Below are 15,256 nucleotides of genomic sequence, written 5' to 3'. Positions count from 1 at the left end.
TGGCGGCCCCAGCCTCTTGAAGTGTCCCAGGGGAGAGGCTGGGTGTGGGCCAGCAGGCGGGCTGTGCAGGAGCCCTGCCCGCACCCGTCTCCCTGTCCCTGGTGTGAGCAGCACGCGGACCCCGGGCAAGGTTCTGCTTCGCCTTTCTTGTGCCTTTTGTCCCTAAGCTCACAGAGTAACTTTACTGGATTTGGAATGACACATCTTGGCACCAAATGCTTAGGAGGCGCCCCATGGTTACACAGTGCAGCATTGCAAGATTGCTTTCTGTTTTGTATTGCTTTTCAACTTTTTAAAGTATAAGAAATTCCCAGGGGAAAAGTATGTCCACAAGCCCGGGCAGGCGTGCAGCCGAGTGCTTAACGCGATGGTTAGGATGCCTGCGATCAGCACCTGGCTCGGGTTCCTGAAGGGAAGGCAGCGGTAAGGGTCTGAGTGGGTGGGTTCCTGCCACCCCTGCGGGAGACCCAGCCCGGTCTCCACCACGCCAGCCTCTCCAATAAATGCAAAGTTTTTTAAAAGAAAAAGGCCACCCAGCTTTGCGCAGTGGCAGTATCGTAGCCAGTGAGGTTTATCCGAGGCGTGATTATTGCTAATTAAAAGAAAAAGGCCACGAAATTAAGGCAGAATCCGGGCTCCAGCAGTGGAGCAGGGCGGGTGTTGGGCTTGGTATATGCGCTGCCGAAGCGAGGGCTGGGTGGTGGGCTTGGGCAGCGGCTCCCTCTCTGACACCAAAGCCCCCACCCAGGCACGGATGACAGCAGCGGCTTTTGGCCGTGTGGAAGAGGTCCCCCGGGAAGGTTCCTGGGCGACATGCCCGTGTGTCCTGTGCCAGCGTCCAGAGCAGACTGGGCATGGGCCCAAGGCGTGGAGAGCCTCCAGGGAGCCCAGGGCCTCCTGCCGGCAGCCTCCACACCTTGCTGAGCCCAGTCTGGTGCCCACAAGTTCCCAGATGTTTCCCTGCCTGCGGCTGTAGGCAACCTGCAACCTTGTGGCCTTCCCAGCACCCTGTGGGAGCACCAGCCGTCCCTCCAACAGCGCCGCTCAGCCTTCCAGCCCAGGCAAAGCCTCCGCTGCCCCAGCCCTCCGGGGGGCACACACTGCTGTCATCTGGTCTCAGAGCAAGAAGCCCCCTGCCCAGCCCGCCCCGTTGCCGGCCGTTCCCTGGCCTATCACAGCCACAGCTGTGCTGCTGGGCCATCAGCTCGGGGCTGTGCCTCAGGCAGCAAACTGCTCCCTCCCCCCTTGCTGCTCCATCCCTGCCCCTGCCCCTGCCCGCCTACTCCCTCCTAGGCTCTGTGTGGCCAGCTCCCCTCGCTCCCCTCATTTCCTGACAGGGCCTGGAGGCCTTTAGGACACAGCGGAGCTCTGGGCTCCCGGCCGCCTGGCCTGGCCACCACGGGGGCTGCAGCTCCTCTGGCCAGGGTGAGGCGAGGTTCAGGGGCCCCCATGGGCACTGGGCCCCCACAGCTCCAGCCAGAGCTCTGGCCAGGCCTCCTGCCTGGCGGTGGCCGGAGTTGGTGGCCTGGAGCCCCGTGAGGCCCGTCCAGGCAGTGCCAGGCACAGGCTGTGGGAAAGGCAGGGCCAGGTGGAGACTGGAGGGTGGGCTGGACGGGGTAGTCCCCTGGCTCCTTGCTTTTCCTCCGGCTCAGTGTCCCACAGGTCCCTGCCCTGGGGACAGCCCGGGGACAGCCCGGGGACAGCCCGGGACAGCCTGGGACAGCCTGGAACCCCCAGTAGCTCCAGGCGGGGATGTGGAGGTGGCAGGGGCCCCTTCGGACATCAGCCAGCCTTGGCGCCTTCACCCTGAGGGAAGCCCCGCGCTGGGCGCTGGGCAGACAGGGGCCACGGTGACAGCTTCAGCGGGCGAGGGGAGGCCCACGGGAGGGGCGCTGGGGTCCGGGGAAGGCAGAGGATGAAAGTCGGGGGACATGACTTTATTGGAGGGGGGCCGGGACTGGGTTGGGAAGAAGCACTGAGCAGGTCCGGGAGTTCCCGCGTGGCGGCTCAGGTGCAGGGCGGGGAAGCAGGGGCAGGCAGTCCAGTGCCGAGCGGCAGACTGTGCCATATGCCTGGGAGTAGCCCCCGAGCGCAGCCCTGGCAGCGCCCTGGGCGCCCTGTAGCGCGGAGGTGCTGCCCAGCATCCTGCGGCCCGGCCGAGGCTCCGGGGCATCCCTGGGAGGGGCCTGCGCTCCGGGCAGTGGTCGGGAGCGCGCCGGGGAGAGCAGAGGTGGAGCAGGAGGGCCTGGGCCCCGGCTCCCGCGGAGCCTGCCAGCGGCCCGCAGCCCACTGACCCGCGTCTGGTCGCTGCGGATCAGGGCCCGGTTGGCCGCCTGGGCCACAGCCTGCGAGGTCAGGGAGGGCGCCGGCCTCCCCTGGGAAGGAGCAGCCAGAGCGGCACCCAGGGCGCAATGGGAGGCGCCGCCGGCGCCCGCCGCACGACTTACCACCCCCGCTGGTGCCAAGGGGGCCTCCGCCGCCGGCGCAGGGGGCCGAGCCCGCCTCCCTGGGGGTGGAAGTTGGAGCAGGGGTGCGGGGCGCTGCCGGGACTTGCTCGTGGCGGCGCGGGGGGCCTCTGCGGGGCAGACAGAGCCGCTGTCAGGGCAGGGGCCGCGCAAGCCGCTGGGGACGCGGCGGGGACGGCAGCACGCACCGCGCTCGGGCGCGCGCCCGCCGCTACTCCGATGCCTGCGTCCCGGCTCCTGCGGGGCCGCTCCGGGTTCAGGGGCTGCGCCCCCCAGGCCGCCGCTGCCCCTGCGCTCCAGCAGCATCTGCGGGAGGAGGGGTGTCAGGGCGCACGGTGTGCGTGGGGGTCACTACGGGAGGCGGGAGCCCGGAGTGGATGGGACGATGGGGGTCGTGGGCGGAGCACCTGATAGAGCCGGTTGCGATACTCAGTCGCAGAGAGCTGGACCCCTGCGGGCACCGGAAGCTGAAAGGCCGCGTCCCGTGTCCACTCCTGGCCGGGGCAGTGGAACCTGCGTGGAGCAGAGGCACGCCCGGGGGTCGGGGCAGGGAACCATGGCCGCGGTCACGCCTCCCGCCCCCCCCCCCCCGCCGCACCTCTGCACGTAGGGGTGCTGCAGGGCCTGCGCGGCGCTCAGGCGCTTGTCCGGGGCGAACACCAGCAGTCGCCGGAGGAGATCCAGGGCCTGCGGCGGGGTGTCCGGCGGCAGAAGGGCGTCCAGCAGCTGCCGAGGCCTGTGGGTGGCCCCATGTGTCCTGTCCAGGGCCCAACCCGCGGGCCCTCCCCAGATGCCCACCCCTGGCGACTGGGGAGGCCCCCAAACCTTGGCCACTTCCACTTTCCAGTCTGGGAGGACCCCTAAGACCAAGCTGTGGGCAGCCTGGGAGTGTGGAGACCTCCGAGACTGGGCTGGGGCAGGGGTCTCCTCCCTGGCTAGCAGAGTTGCTGGGCTCGGGGCCCCCTCAGGACAGCAGGGCAAGACAAAGCCACACAAGCAGACCCCACTCACCGGGACCCCAGATGGTGCAGGACCAAGGAACTGTAGTTTGAGCCGAGAGCCAGGAGGTCTGGGGGTGGGCGGCACAAAGTGGTGTGATCTGGGGCCCTGGCTGGGGTCGGGGGGTGGCTGAGGGGGTCTGGGGCCCTGGAGTGCAGCAGTGGCTGCCCTGTCTGGTGGGGCTCAGACCCCCAGGCGAGCCTGTGCCCGCCCGTGCGTGTACCCGCCCCGGCACCTTCATAGCCCAACTCCCGGGAGCCTCACACCTGGGGCACTCATGCTCCCACTCCATACACTGCCTCTTTGCTGTGTGGACCCCAGGAAGCAAGCACCGGGCGAGATCAGGGCCCCCACCCCTTGCCACGCCCCCAGTGACCAGTGACCTGTAGAGCTGCCCAGCCCAGCCCTACCTTCCTCCAAGCCTCAGCACAGCAGCCGCCCCACCCCCGACACCCCCACAACCCTGGGCGGGCCCCAGGCCCTGTCGCTCCCCAGCTGGCCCCGGTGGCTCCTCCCTGGGCCCTCCATCCTCAAGCTGGCCCTGTCCTCTGTCCTCCTGGGCCCTTGGACAGTCCTGGTGACCCAGGCGTGGCCACCCGCGGCCCCCGGCCCACGCTCACCCTCCTCGGAGGGCGGGGGGACGGCCTCCAGGATCAGCTGCAGCTGGTGCAGCGTGGACGTGCCTGGGAACAGGGGCCGCCCTCGCAGCATCTCCCCCAGGATGCAGCCCAGGCTCCACATGTCCACCCCCGGGGTGTACCTGGGGCGGGAAAGGGAGAGGCAGAGGCGCAGGTGGAGGTGCTGGCCAGGCGAGGCGGCCCCGGGGAGGAGGCGGGGGGTTTACCAGTGTGAGGACAGCAGCACCTCCGGCGCCCGGTACCAGCGTGTGGCCACGTACTCCGTCAGCGGCTGGCCCTCGGGCCCCTCGGGGACACTGCTCAGCGACCGGGCCAGGCCAAAGTCGCAGAGCTTCACCAGGCAGTTGGCGTCCAGCAGGACGTTGGATGGCTGCAGGGAGGAGGCGGCCCCGTGGGTGCGCACAAGGGCTGGGGGCCGCGGGGTGGGGAAGTCGCGTGGGGCCGCACCTTCTGGTCCCGGTGGACGACGTGGCCCGAGTGGAGGAACTGCGTGGCCCGCAGGAGCTGGTAGAAGATGTAGCGTTTGTGGATGTCTTTCAACAGCGTGCCCTTCTCAATGACCGCGTGCAGGTCCGTGTCTGGGGCGGGGGGGGGCGCAGGTCAGCCGTGGGCAGCAGGGGCAGGTCTGGCCCACAGCCCGCGTCCCCTGGCCCCAGCGCCACCCTCAGGGCCGGGGCCTCAGCACTCCCACGCTGGGCACGGAGACGAAAGTGTGGGGTCACATTAGTACTTCCTGTCCTGGTTTGCGGGGTGAGAAAGGAATGCAGCGGTGGACCGTGGACAAGGGGGAGCTTGTGCAGGCGGGGGCCCTGCGGGTGGACACCTGCCAGCTGCCTGCTTGTGCACAGGCGGCGAGCACGAGGTAGGAGCGCCGGCCACTCGGGGCCGCGGCTGACCAAGGCCTCGCTCACCCATAGACTCAAACACCAGGTAGATGTCCCTGTCGTTCTCGGCTCGGATCACGTCCAGCAGGCGGATGATGTTGGGGTGGCCTCCAAACTCCTGCGGAGAGGCCGCGGCTGTGCCCGGGGTCAAGGCCAGCTCCGCCCTGCCCCTTGTCTAGAGAACTGCATCTGGAGAAGGCGGACAGGCAGGAGGCCGGCCACCCACCTGCAGGAGCACGATCTCCCGGAAGGTCCTCTGAGGAGACAAACACAGGCGTGCGGGCAGATGGGCAAGGCAAGGAGCTGGCCACCTCCTGAAGGGCCCAGGCGCGCACTGGCCCAGAGACAGCAGGAGCCCCGGGCTGGCCCCCGCCTGCCCGAGTCTGCCCCGAGTCCGGCTCGCCCACCTGGGCATCCGTCTGGTCTCTGAAGGCATCGAAGATCTTCTTGATGGCCACGACCTCGCCGGTGCTCCGGTCCACTGCCTTCCAAACAATGCCGTAGGCCTGGGGGGGCGCACGGCTGCCTTGAGGGCAGAGGGCCCGCGCGGCTCAGCCTCGGGGGGAGTGGGAGGGCCCGGGAGGAGCTGCCCAGGAGGGGCGGTGGCCAGCGGGGAGGCCCGCGGTAGGCATGCCGGCTCGGCGGCAGCTCCTCCAGCTGCTGCTCGCGCTCTCCGCGCTCCGGGCGGCCCGGCGGACGCAGCCCCGCGCCCGCGGGGACCCCCGCGCCGGCGGCAAGAGCTCACCCCCTTGCCCAGCCGCCGCTGCAGCCGGAATCTCCGCGCTATGTGAGCGTCCACCTCGGCGGCGCACATGGCGGCGCCGCTGTTGCGGTGCGTTGCCCGGCGACCCGGGCGCGCGGAGCCCGCGGTGCGCCTGCGCCCCCGCGGCCGGGCCCCTCCCCGGGCCCGCGCCGGGAGCCGCCGTGCGCCCTCGCCCGCGCGCGCCGCCCCCGGCCGCCCCGAGGCAGGCAGAGCCCAGGCAGGAGGCAAAGCTGGGGGAGGACGCGGAGGAAGAGCCTGTGGCGAGCGGGCACCCGGAGCCCCTGGGCGTCGGGCGCGCGCGGGGCGCCAAAGGGAGCGCGTGGAACCGGTGCGAGAAAGAGGACTGGGCGAGCCCGGGCTCCCCGCCGGCCCTAGAGGGACAGGGCGACTCGGCGCCGGGACGTGGCAGGCTCCCGCCACCCGTGAGAGAGCCGGGGGCCAATCCTGGGTGCTGCGCTTCGGCGGGGCCGAGGCGGCTCGCGTGGGGGCGCTGGCCGGGGCCGCCAGGGACGCGTGGGGTACAGACTGGCGGCGGCAGGGAAGCCCACGCAGCCAGGCCAAGCTGCAAGCCGTGACGTCACACCTTCACTTATTCAAACATAAGCATACAATCTCAGTTGTAACTGTGGCTTTATTTCTCCTTTAAGTTACATCAGGCTTATTTTTTTTTTTTATTTGTTTATTTGAGAGAGTTAGGAGAGAAATGCTCGTTCATTCCCCAAGTGGGCACATGGTGAGAGCTGGGCCAGGCCAAAGCCAGGAGCCAGGAGCCTCTTCCAGGTCTCCCCCGTGGGTGCAGGGGCCCAAGCCCGTGGGCCATCTTCTACTGCTTTCCCCAGGCGCATTAGCAGGGAGCTGGATCGGAAGAGGAGCAGCCGGGACTAGAACTGGCGCCGTATGGGATGCCGGTGCTGCAGGCAGAGGCTTAGCGTACTCCGCCACAGGGCCGGCCCCATGTCTAAGATTTATTTTATCTGAAAGGCAGAGTGACACAGAGAGAGGGAGAGACAGAGATCTTCCACCCATTGGTGTCCACCAAAATAAACCATGTTCTAAGCACGGTAAAGCAAAGCTCAACAACTTTAAAAGAATAGAAATCACGCAGATGATGTTCTCTGGCCCCACAGAATTGGGTTGAAAATAAGTCACGGGGTGGGCCCTGGTGTGCAGGCTGGGAGACCTGCGCCCCGTGGCACGGTGCCTGGCTCTGCAGCAGTCCAGCGTCCTGCTAACGCGCACCGGGGAGCCAACCAATGGCAGCCCCAGTACTTGGGCCCTGTCACCCACGTGGGAGACCCAGATGGAGTTCCTGGCTGTTGAGGGCATGTGGGGTGGGGGGGGTGAACCAGTGTTTGGGACTGTCAGCCCATCTCTGCCTCTGCCTCTCAAATAAACATTTGAGAAAGGACGACAGACCAGAGCTATTTAGAAACCCCCAGGGGTGTAGACATCAACTACACCTTCTGAAGAGTCAGTGAGTCAGAGACAGCACCAGGCACACCAGAATCCGGTGCCGAGGCGCCATGCCGGAGTGCATGGGCGCTGCGGCCGCCTGCACCTTAGGAGCCCGAAAAGGAGAGAAAATTAGGCCCAACCTAGGCAGAAAGAAGGAAAGAAGTTCAGAGTAGGAATAATCGAAACAGAGAGACGTGAGAAAAAACAGCTAAGCTACAAGCTAGGTCTTTGAATAAATGGGACAGAACCTGGCCGGGCTGATGGGAGCCGAGGGGAGTTACCGACGCAAGGACAGTGCTTCAGGTCAGGGCCACCGCGACAGCGCCTCCCGGTGCACCTGACACATTCACCCCAGAAACACTCAACAGCAAACCAGGGCACAAAGAGCAGAGAGGCCGAGGGGGGCGTGCCAGCCTGTGGATGTGCGTGGGGAGAGCCTGAGAGCTGGGCTGGGGCAGACCGGGAGAGCCAGCGCCCTTGACCTTGGACACTGCAGTCAGACACACTGCCGTCCCTGCCACCTCGGGCAGCAGCTGCAAGTGGACAGCAGCGGCCTCGGTAGCCACAGAGCCCGTGGAGTTCGGGCTGTTTTGAGACCTCCAATGAGGGCTGCCCTGGCCGGGGGCGACTAACAGCAAAGCCCCCAGTACCCCTGACCGCGGGAGAAGGCCGGAGTCACAGGGTGTTCTAGGCGCCCTCCCAGGACCCCCCGGCTCAGGCCTCATCCTGGCCCCGGAAGCCACACTGTGAAGCCGGGACCCTCGCTGTGCCGGCCACGTCGGCCACGTCGTCTGAGGCAGGTGGCCATGGTCTGGCATCCAGCCCAGCTGCCTGCTGGGGGTGGGGGTGGGAGTCACGGTGAGGGAGGCCTGCAGGGGTGTGGAGAAGGGGAGAGGCTCAGGTCAGGCCCAGGGTGCAGAGAGCAACCAGGCTGGGACCTCCAGGGCTTGACCCCAGCCAGAGGACATGGCGGGTGGATGGGCTCTGCTAGACCTCCCTCCTTCACAGTCCTGCCATCGTCCCCTGTGCTCTAGGCTCTAATTAGGGACGAGGTTAGGGTGGGGTTGGCACATTTCGTCATGTCGAGAGCCCCCCAGGGTCACTTCCTGTGACCACTGGTCAGCGTCAGGCTGCCCTGTGGACCCGGCTCCTGCCCAGAACTGAGACAGGGACAGTGCCAGGTATCACCACGACCCACTCCCAGCTCTGCACACGGAGCCACATGGGGGCCCCAGGTCGCCTTTGACCTTGTCCCCTTGTCCAAGGGCACAGGCAGGGACAGGAGAAGACTGCAAGAGGCTAGGTGCAGAAGTGGGAGGAGCCCGCCAAGGCCCGCCCACGTCAGCCCCACTGTTCCCAGGCAGCCTTGAGCAAGTCACTCTATGGCTCAGTTTCTCTGTGCAGTGGGAGGGGAGGAGCCTGGGAATGCTCACCCAGGGTCAGGCGCAGGGCCCATCCCACACCCCAAGTCTGAGGGAGTGAATAGGTGGGTGTTCAGGGCAGGAACAGCCAGTGGGCCGCCTGGAATCCTGCAGAGCCAGTGGCCGCCAGGGTCTCGTGGGCAGTGCTCCAGTGGCAGGCCCAAAGCCACACCTTGCTGCAGCCCGCACGTGCAGGCGCCGGCACGGCCGGAGACGGCTTGGCCCTCCTCCCAGCTCAGCCCAGGAGGTGTGACCCCAGACTCACAGCAGGAGAGGGGAGAGCCGAGGGTGTACCTGGCTTCCAATCTATGTGCCCTGTGGCTGCTGGGGCATGGTGGGCATAGCACACAGCCCATCCTGACACACGGAGAGTCTGGGGCTGGGGGAGGCACCCTGGGTCTCCAGGCCAGGCAGAGGAGGTGGTTCTGGGTGGGTGCAGGCATAGAAGCTCCAGGTGAGCAGACCCCAGGGAGCCAGGGCAGGTGGACAGGGCAGGGGGACCCACTGATTGCTTTCCGGTCTGTGAGAAGTCGGCGCCACCTTCACATTAAAACCCGCATATGTGAACTCCACTGGTGGGCACCCAGTGACCTGAGCCTCCGCAGCCGCCTCCAGGGTGCGCAGGAGCAGGGACTGGGGTTGAAGTGGACCATAAGCTGGGCGCCTGCCCCGGAAGTCCTCGCTGTGACGTCGACGGAGTGAGAATCGACAGTCTCCAAACATTGGCACAGGGGCTCACCTTCGGTCACCGGCACACCAGCACACCTTCGGTCAGGCGCTCATCACGGCCAGTCCAGCAGAGGCTGTGAAACCAACGCTCGGACAGGGCTGGACAAACCTGCGCAGACCCAGGCGGACAGCCAACCAGGTGAGCCCACGCGGCGTCAGCCAGGTCCCCGAGGCCCGCTCACCCGCTCCGGCCACCCGAGCAGTGGGAGAAGCCGCGCGGGGGCACGGCCCGGCATGGGGTGGGGGGTGCCAGCGCCGGGTGAGGACCCCAGAGACAACCGCTCGGGAACCTCAATTCCTACGCGGGCAAAGCCAGGATCCCGGGGCCAGGGGACGCTTGGGGCCGTGCACCGTCCTGACACCGGCATCGCCCACAGGACCATGCGGACGAGACCCGAGCGGGCCGGAGGGAGGCACGCGGAGAGTCCCGCGGAGGCGAGGGAGTCGTTGGCCGAACCCCCGGGGTGGGGAGGGGAGGGCGGCCGAGTTCCGTCTCCATGGAGACGTGCCGCAGGACGGCCGCGGTGCGAGGACTTCGGGCGCCCCGGGCCGGACGGGCAGCCAAGGTTGGACGCGGCCCCACGACCGAAGGTTGGCGACGTTGCCCCCGACCTCGATCCCTGTGGACCCTGGCTCTCGGAGGCCCTGAGACGCATCCCAGCCCTGGCCCCGGGGCCCGGAACATCCGGGCTGTGGAGCGAGTGGGCGGCGACGGGGCTCCCACGACTCCTCGTGCCCCAGACCCCAGCCCATGGCGCCCAAGAAGCGCGGGCCGATCGCGGGGCGCCGGCCGGGCGCGGCAGGCGAAGGCGGCGAGCAGCAGCTGTCGGAGCGCGCGCAGTACCTGCAGCGCGAGTACACGCAGCTCTCGGAGCAGCTGGAGGCCTGCGAGACGCGCGTGGACCGCGTGCTGCAGGAGAACGCCTTCCTGGACCGCGAGGCCCTGCGCCTGCGCGAGGAGAACCGGCTGTACGCTAGCTACGTGAGCGCGCGCGCGCAGCGCTGCGCCCACGCGATCGTGCGGCTGGAGGAGCAGCACCGCGCCGACCTGGCGCAGGTGCACTGGCAGCGCGCCCAGCTGGCGTCGCTGTACCAGGGGCGCGAGGAAGGGGTGCGCGCGCAGCTGCAGGAGATGGAGGCGCGCGCGGCGCAGATGGCTCGGCAGGTGCAGGAGCTGCAGCCCTACAAGGCCAGTGCGCGCGCCCGCGGGCGGCGCGGCGGGGCGGGGCGGGCGGCGGGGGCGCCCGCCGCACCCCCGCGCTGACCTGCTCGCGCCGTCGCAGGAGCTGCAGCTGGAGCAGCTGGCGCGGATCCGGGCGTTGGAGCGCGAGCTCCTGCACATGCGCGTGGAGCACACGCAGGTGCTGCACCGCGTCAAGCGGCGCTTCCTGGAGGACAAGACGGGCTTCGAGCGCGAGGCGCGCCAGCGCGTGCAGTCCCTGGGCCGGCGCGCGGAGCGGGAGGCGGCGCGCGCTCTCGTGGCGCACACGCAGGCGCTCAAGGCGGACAACGGGCGCCTGCGGCAGGAGCTGCTGCGGCTGCTGCACCGCGCGCAGCTGCTGCACGACACGCGGCGCCAGCTGCTGGAGCAGCGCGAGCAGCTGCGGCGCGAGCACGAGGACACGCGGAACATGGCGAGGGTGCACGGCTGGCTGCGCCGGGGCTCCGGGGGCCCCCCGCTCTGGCAGCCGCCCTGGCCGCCCGCCTCGCGCCCCGGCTCGCCCCCCGCCTCCCGAGGCGCCTCGCGTGCCGCCTCTCGGGCCCCGTCCTTGACCCCTTCGCGGCCCGAGGACCCATCGGCGACGCCGGCGCGCGTGGCCTCGCGGGCCCAGTCCCTGAGCCGGCCCCGCGCGGCCTCGCGGGCCCCGTCCCTGAGCCGGCCCCGCGTGGCCTCCCGGGCCCTGTCCCTCACGCCGCAGCGCACACGGACCCTGTTGCACACGGCCTCGCGGGCCCCATCGCTGACGCCGTCCGGTGGGGCTCCCCAGGCCCTGCCCCAGAGGCGGTCCCACGTGGCTTCACAATCCCCATCCGCGGTTCCCTCGCGCACCAGCTCCCACACGACGTCGCCGACGCGGTCCCAGGAGGGCTCCCACCTGTCCTCTTGGTCCTCTATGCACACAGCCTATCCGGACCCCCTCCCCCCAGTGGAGTCCAGACCCAGGCTCTCCGTGCGCCTGTCCGGGGACCCGGCTCTGCACACACCATCGTCAGAGGGGACCCTGCACTCTGACGCCGGGACCGGACACCCTACCCCGGAGGGCGTCTGAACTCCAGGGCGGCCAGCAGTCGGGACGCTGGAAGGTCGGCTGTTTAATAAAAGTGTGGCCCGCACCGCTGCGGCCTGTCTGCTCACTGCCCGCTGCTCACGTGTCCTGCCTTGAGCCGCACACCTTCCAGGGTCCACTGTACTCGCTCTTCCAGCCAGGGCCTTAGCCGGAGGTGGGGTCCCAGGAAGGGAACGGGCCTGGTTCTCTGCACCACCAGTTTTGCTTTTCAACTTTTTAAAAGATTTATTTACTCTCTCTGAGTTCCAGAGAGAGAGAGAGATCTTCCATTCGCTGGTTCACTCCCCAAATGTCCACAACGGCCAGGGCTGGGCCAGATCAAAGCCAGGAGCCAGGAGCTCCATCTGGCTCTCCACATGGGTGCAGGGGCCCAAGCACTTGGGTCATCTTCCACTGCCTTCCCAGGCCATTAGCAGGGAGCTGGGTGGGAAGTGGAGCAGCCAGAATTGGAACCAGTACCCATATAGGATGCCGGTGTCCCAGGCTATGGCTTAACCCACTGTGCCGCACTGCCAGCCCTGGTAATTTTAAATTTCGATGTGATTTTCACCTTAGAGGGAGTTTTGTGAGTGGCGCCTCCCTTCGGATGCCAGGTGCACCCCTGTGTGTTCTGTGTGTGGCCGTCCCGCAGCCGCCTGGGCTCGGGCTGAAGCTGCAGGCCCGTCCAGCCTGCTCACCAGGCCTTTGTTGGACACATAGACTCTCCTGCGTTCGTTCAGGTGCAGGACATTTGCCTCGAAGCAGCACTGCTTGCTTTCTCTCTTTTTAAGATTTGAGTTACATAGACAGGGCTTCCATCCGCTGGTTCACTCCCCAAATGGCCACAAATGGCCAGGCCTGGGCCAGACCCGAGCCAGGAGCTTTATCTGGCTTGATGCAGGGGCCCACGCACTTGGGCCATCCTCCACTACCTCCCAGGCCATCAGCAAGGAGCTGGGTCGGAAGCGGAGCCGCCAGGACTCAAACCCATATGGGATGCGGGCACTGCAGGCGACACAGCACACATACAAGGCTGCCTCCGGTCCCAGGGTCCTCTGTGGCCGCCACCCTCTCCCCAGGGCCTGTCACGCGTCACCGTGCAAGGCCGGTACCAGGCTGTCCCTGCGGGAGCCTGACCCTCCAGAAGCTAGTGCTGCCAGGGCACTGAGTTCCAGGGCGCTGAGCTTCCGCGTGGGTTGCCACCCTGCAGGGCGGGCTCCCGAGGCGCAGCTTCCAGTCACGGTCACGTCGCCTCGCTGCAAAGGGGTCGGCGGCCGCCGCGGGCCTGGGCCGGGCCTGGCACCACGTGCTGAGGGAGCACGCTGGCCGGGGCCGCGCCCTCAGGGGGGTCCGTGAACGAAGGCCCCGCTGGAAGGACCCCTGCAGACGCACTGTCTCTGATGCCGCCAAGGGGGGCCCTCGCGGGTGGCCACAGCTCCTCCGTCCCTGCCCTGACCCGCAGGCGCCCACGGGGCGTCCAGGGAGTGACCCAGCTGATGGACGCTCTGGAGTCTGCCTTTGAGAAAGCCAATACCTTAGTGAGCCAGGCTGGTCCGGGAAAGCTGCGTGAGGTGACTTTGGGTTCCGCCCTAGCAAAGGCGCAGGGCAGGAGGCGGGGTGCCGAGGGGTGCAGAGGGGTGCCAAGGGGACGGGGCCACACTTTGTGCTCAGCTTTCCAGTATGCCTACAGCTGCTGTAAGTAGGAAATTCCTTTCCTTTTTTTTTTTTAAGTTTTATTTTATTTATTTGAAAGACAGAGTTACAGAGAGAGAGAGAGAGAGGTCTTCCATCCACTGGTTCACTCCCCAATTGGCCACAACAGCCGGAGCTGCGCCGATCCGAAGCCAGGAGCCAGGAGCTTCTTCTGGGTCTCCCACGTGGGTGCAGGGGCTCAAGGACTTGGGCCATCCTCCACTGCTTTCCCAGGCCATAGCATAGAGCTGGATCAGAAGAGGAGCAGCCGGGACTAGAACTGGCGCCCATTTGAGACGCCGGCGCTGCAGGCCAGGGCTTTAACCTGCTGCGCCACAGCGCCACCCTGAAGTCCCTTTACTTTGTTAAAAGATTCATTTAGGGGCCAGCATTGCAGCGTAGCAGGTAAAGTCTCCGCGTGCATCCCATATAGGCACAGGTTCTTTTGCCTGCTGCTCCATTTCCAATGCAGCTCCCTGCTAATGACCTGGGAAAGCAGCAGAGGATGGCCTTAGTGCTTGTGCCCCTGGGCCCCCACGGGAGACCCTTCAGCCTAGCACAGCCCTGGCCATTGCAGCCATTTGGGGAGTGAACCAGCAGATGGAAGCTCTAACTGTGCCTTTCAAATAAGTAAAATAAATCTTTAAAAAATTATGTGAAAGAGAGAGGAGAGAATGTCTTGTGTCTGCTGATTTACTCCCCCAGACACTCCCGGGGCCAGGTGGAAGTCAGGAGCCGGGAGCTGCGTCGTGGTCTCCCACGTGAGGCAGGGCTGCAGCACCTGTGCCGTCATCCGCTGCTTTTCCATTAGCAGGAGGCAGGTAGAAAGCGGAGCAGCCAGGACTCGAACCGCCTGACCTGCTGGGCCACAACGCCAGTCCCTGTTAACTTTTTAAGATTTGCTATTTATTTAAAAGGGCGAGAGTTAGAGACAGCAGGAGAGAAAGAAAGGTCTTCCATCTGCTGGTTCACTCCCCAAATGGCCACAACACCCAGTGCTGGGCCAGGAGCTTCCTGGGCCATCTTTTACCTCTTTCCCAAGCCATTAGCAGGGATCTGGCCCGGAAGCACAGTGGCCGGACTCAGATCAGTGCCAGTATGGGATGCCGTGCTGCAGAGGGTGGCTTTTCCTGCTGTGCCACCGCGCCGGCCCCCACGAAGGTGTCCAAAACAAAGCAAAACCGAGCAGGCCTCCTAGCACAGCGGTTAAGGCCTGGCCGCCTGCATCCCCTAGCAGAGGCCCTGGGCTGCAGTCTCACCTCTGGTCCGAGTCCAGCCCCTGCTCATGCATCTGGGAAACAGCAGATGGTGGCCCAGGTACTTGGGTCGCAGCCCCTGACATGGAAGCCTGGATGGAGATCTTGGCTCCTGATGTCTGCCTGGCCCAGCCTGGGCTGTCTCAGGCCTTTGAGAAGTGCACCAGCAGGTGGGATCTCTCCCGCCCCCACTTCTGTCACTCCACCTTTCAAATAAAATGTTTTTTTTTTTATATATACTTTTTTTTGTTTTTGTTTTTTTGTTTTTTTGACAGGCAGAGTAGACAGTGAGAGAGAGAGAGAGAGAGAGAAAGGTCTTCCTTTTGCCGCTGGTTCACCCTCCAATGGCCGCCATGGCCGGCGCGCTGCAGCCGGCGCACAGAGCTGATCCGATGGCAGGAGCCAGGTGATTCTCCTGGTCTCCCATGGGGTGCAGGGCCCAAGCACTTGGGCCATCCTCCACTGCACTCCCTGGCCACAGCAGAGGGCTGGCCTGGAAGAGGGGCAACCGGGACAGAATCCGGCACCCCGACCGGGACTAGAACCCGGTGTGCCGGCGCCGCAAGGCGGAGGATTAGCCTAGTGAGCCGCGGCGCCGGCCCTCAAATAAAATGTTTTAAAAACACGAAAGAGCAGGAGTGTGGAGGGTGCACAGGCTGACTGAGGAAGCGGATGAGGGCGCAGCAA

General features: G+C 66.3%; 2 protein-coding genes and 1 pseudogene across 6 annotated transcripts; 2 read left to right on the top strand and 1 right to left on the bottom strand.

The window, feature by feature from the left end:
• Window positions 1–155: 155 nt before the first annotated feature.
• MAPK15 (mitogen-activated protein kinase 15) lies at window positions 156–5,905 on the bottom strand. 5 transcript variants are annotated; one of them, XM_089336552.1, is made up of 13 exons: window positions 5,732–5,866; window positions 5,394–5,492; window positions 5,213–5,242; window positions 5,014–5,104; window positions 4,550–4,680; window positions 4,309–4,472; window positions 4,085–4,224; window positions 3,477–3,534; window positions 3,064–3,201; window positions 2,873–2,978; window positions 2,654–2,771; window positions 2,448–2,575; window positions 156–406 (listed from the first exon to the last, which is right to left on the bottom strand). In XM_089336552.1, the coding sequence occupies exons 1-13, from the start codon at window positions 5,798–5,800 to the stop codon at window positions 293–295; spliced, it is 1,386 nt and encodes a 461-aa protein (XP_089192678.1). In that variant the 5' UTR covers window positions 5,801–5,866; the 3' UTR covers window positions 156–292. The 5 variants fall into 5 exon arrangements, with proteins under 5 accessions (XP_089192678.1, XP_089192679.1, XP_089192677.1 ...); XM_089336551.1 differs by lacking the exon at window positions 156–406 and having other exon boundaries at window positions 1,810–2,575; window positions 5,014–5,121; window positions 5,732–5,905; XM_008253705.5 differs by lacking the exon at window positions 156–406 and having other exon boundaries at window positions 1,811–2,575.
• LOC127486427 (U4 spliceosomal RNA) lies at window positions 536–604 on the top strand (annotated as a pseudogene).
• A 4,074-nt stretch (window positions 5,906–9,979) lies between the features above and the next one.
• Window positions 9,980–11,747, top strand: CCDC166 (coiled-coil domain containing 166). The gene is made up of 2 exons (XM_070075628.2): window positions 9,980–10,543; window positions 10,638–11,747. Exons 1-2 carry the CDS (start codon window positions 10,106–10,108, stop codon window positions 11,622–11,624), a joined length of 1,425 nt encoding a protein of 474 aa, XP_069931729.2. The 5' UTR covers window positions 9,980–10,105; the 3' UTR covers window positions 11,625–11,747.
• Window positions 11,748–15,256: the final 3,509 nt, after the last annotated feature.

The sequence above is a fragment of the Oryctolagus cuniculus genome, chromosome 6 (genome assembly GCF_051225735.1).
Source record: "Oryctolagus cuniculus isolate XC-2025 breed Fujian yellow rabbit chromosome 6, ASM5122573v1, whole genome shotgun sequence".
Classification (NCBI taxonomy): Eukaryota; Metazoa; Chordata; class Mammalia; order Lagomorpha; family Leporidae; genus Oryctolagus; species Oryctolagus cuniculus.
This window is presented reverse-complemented; position numbering and strand designations above follow the sequence as displayed.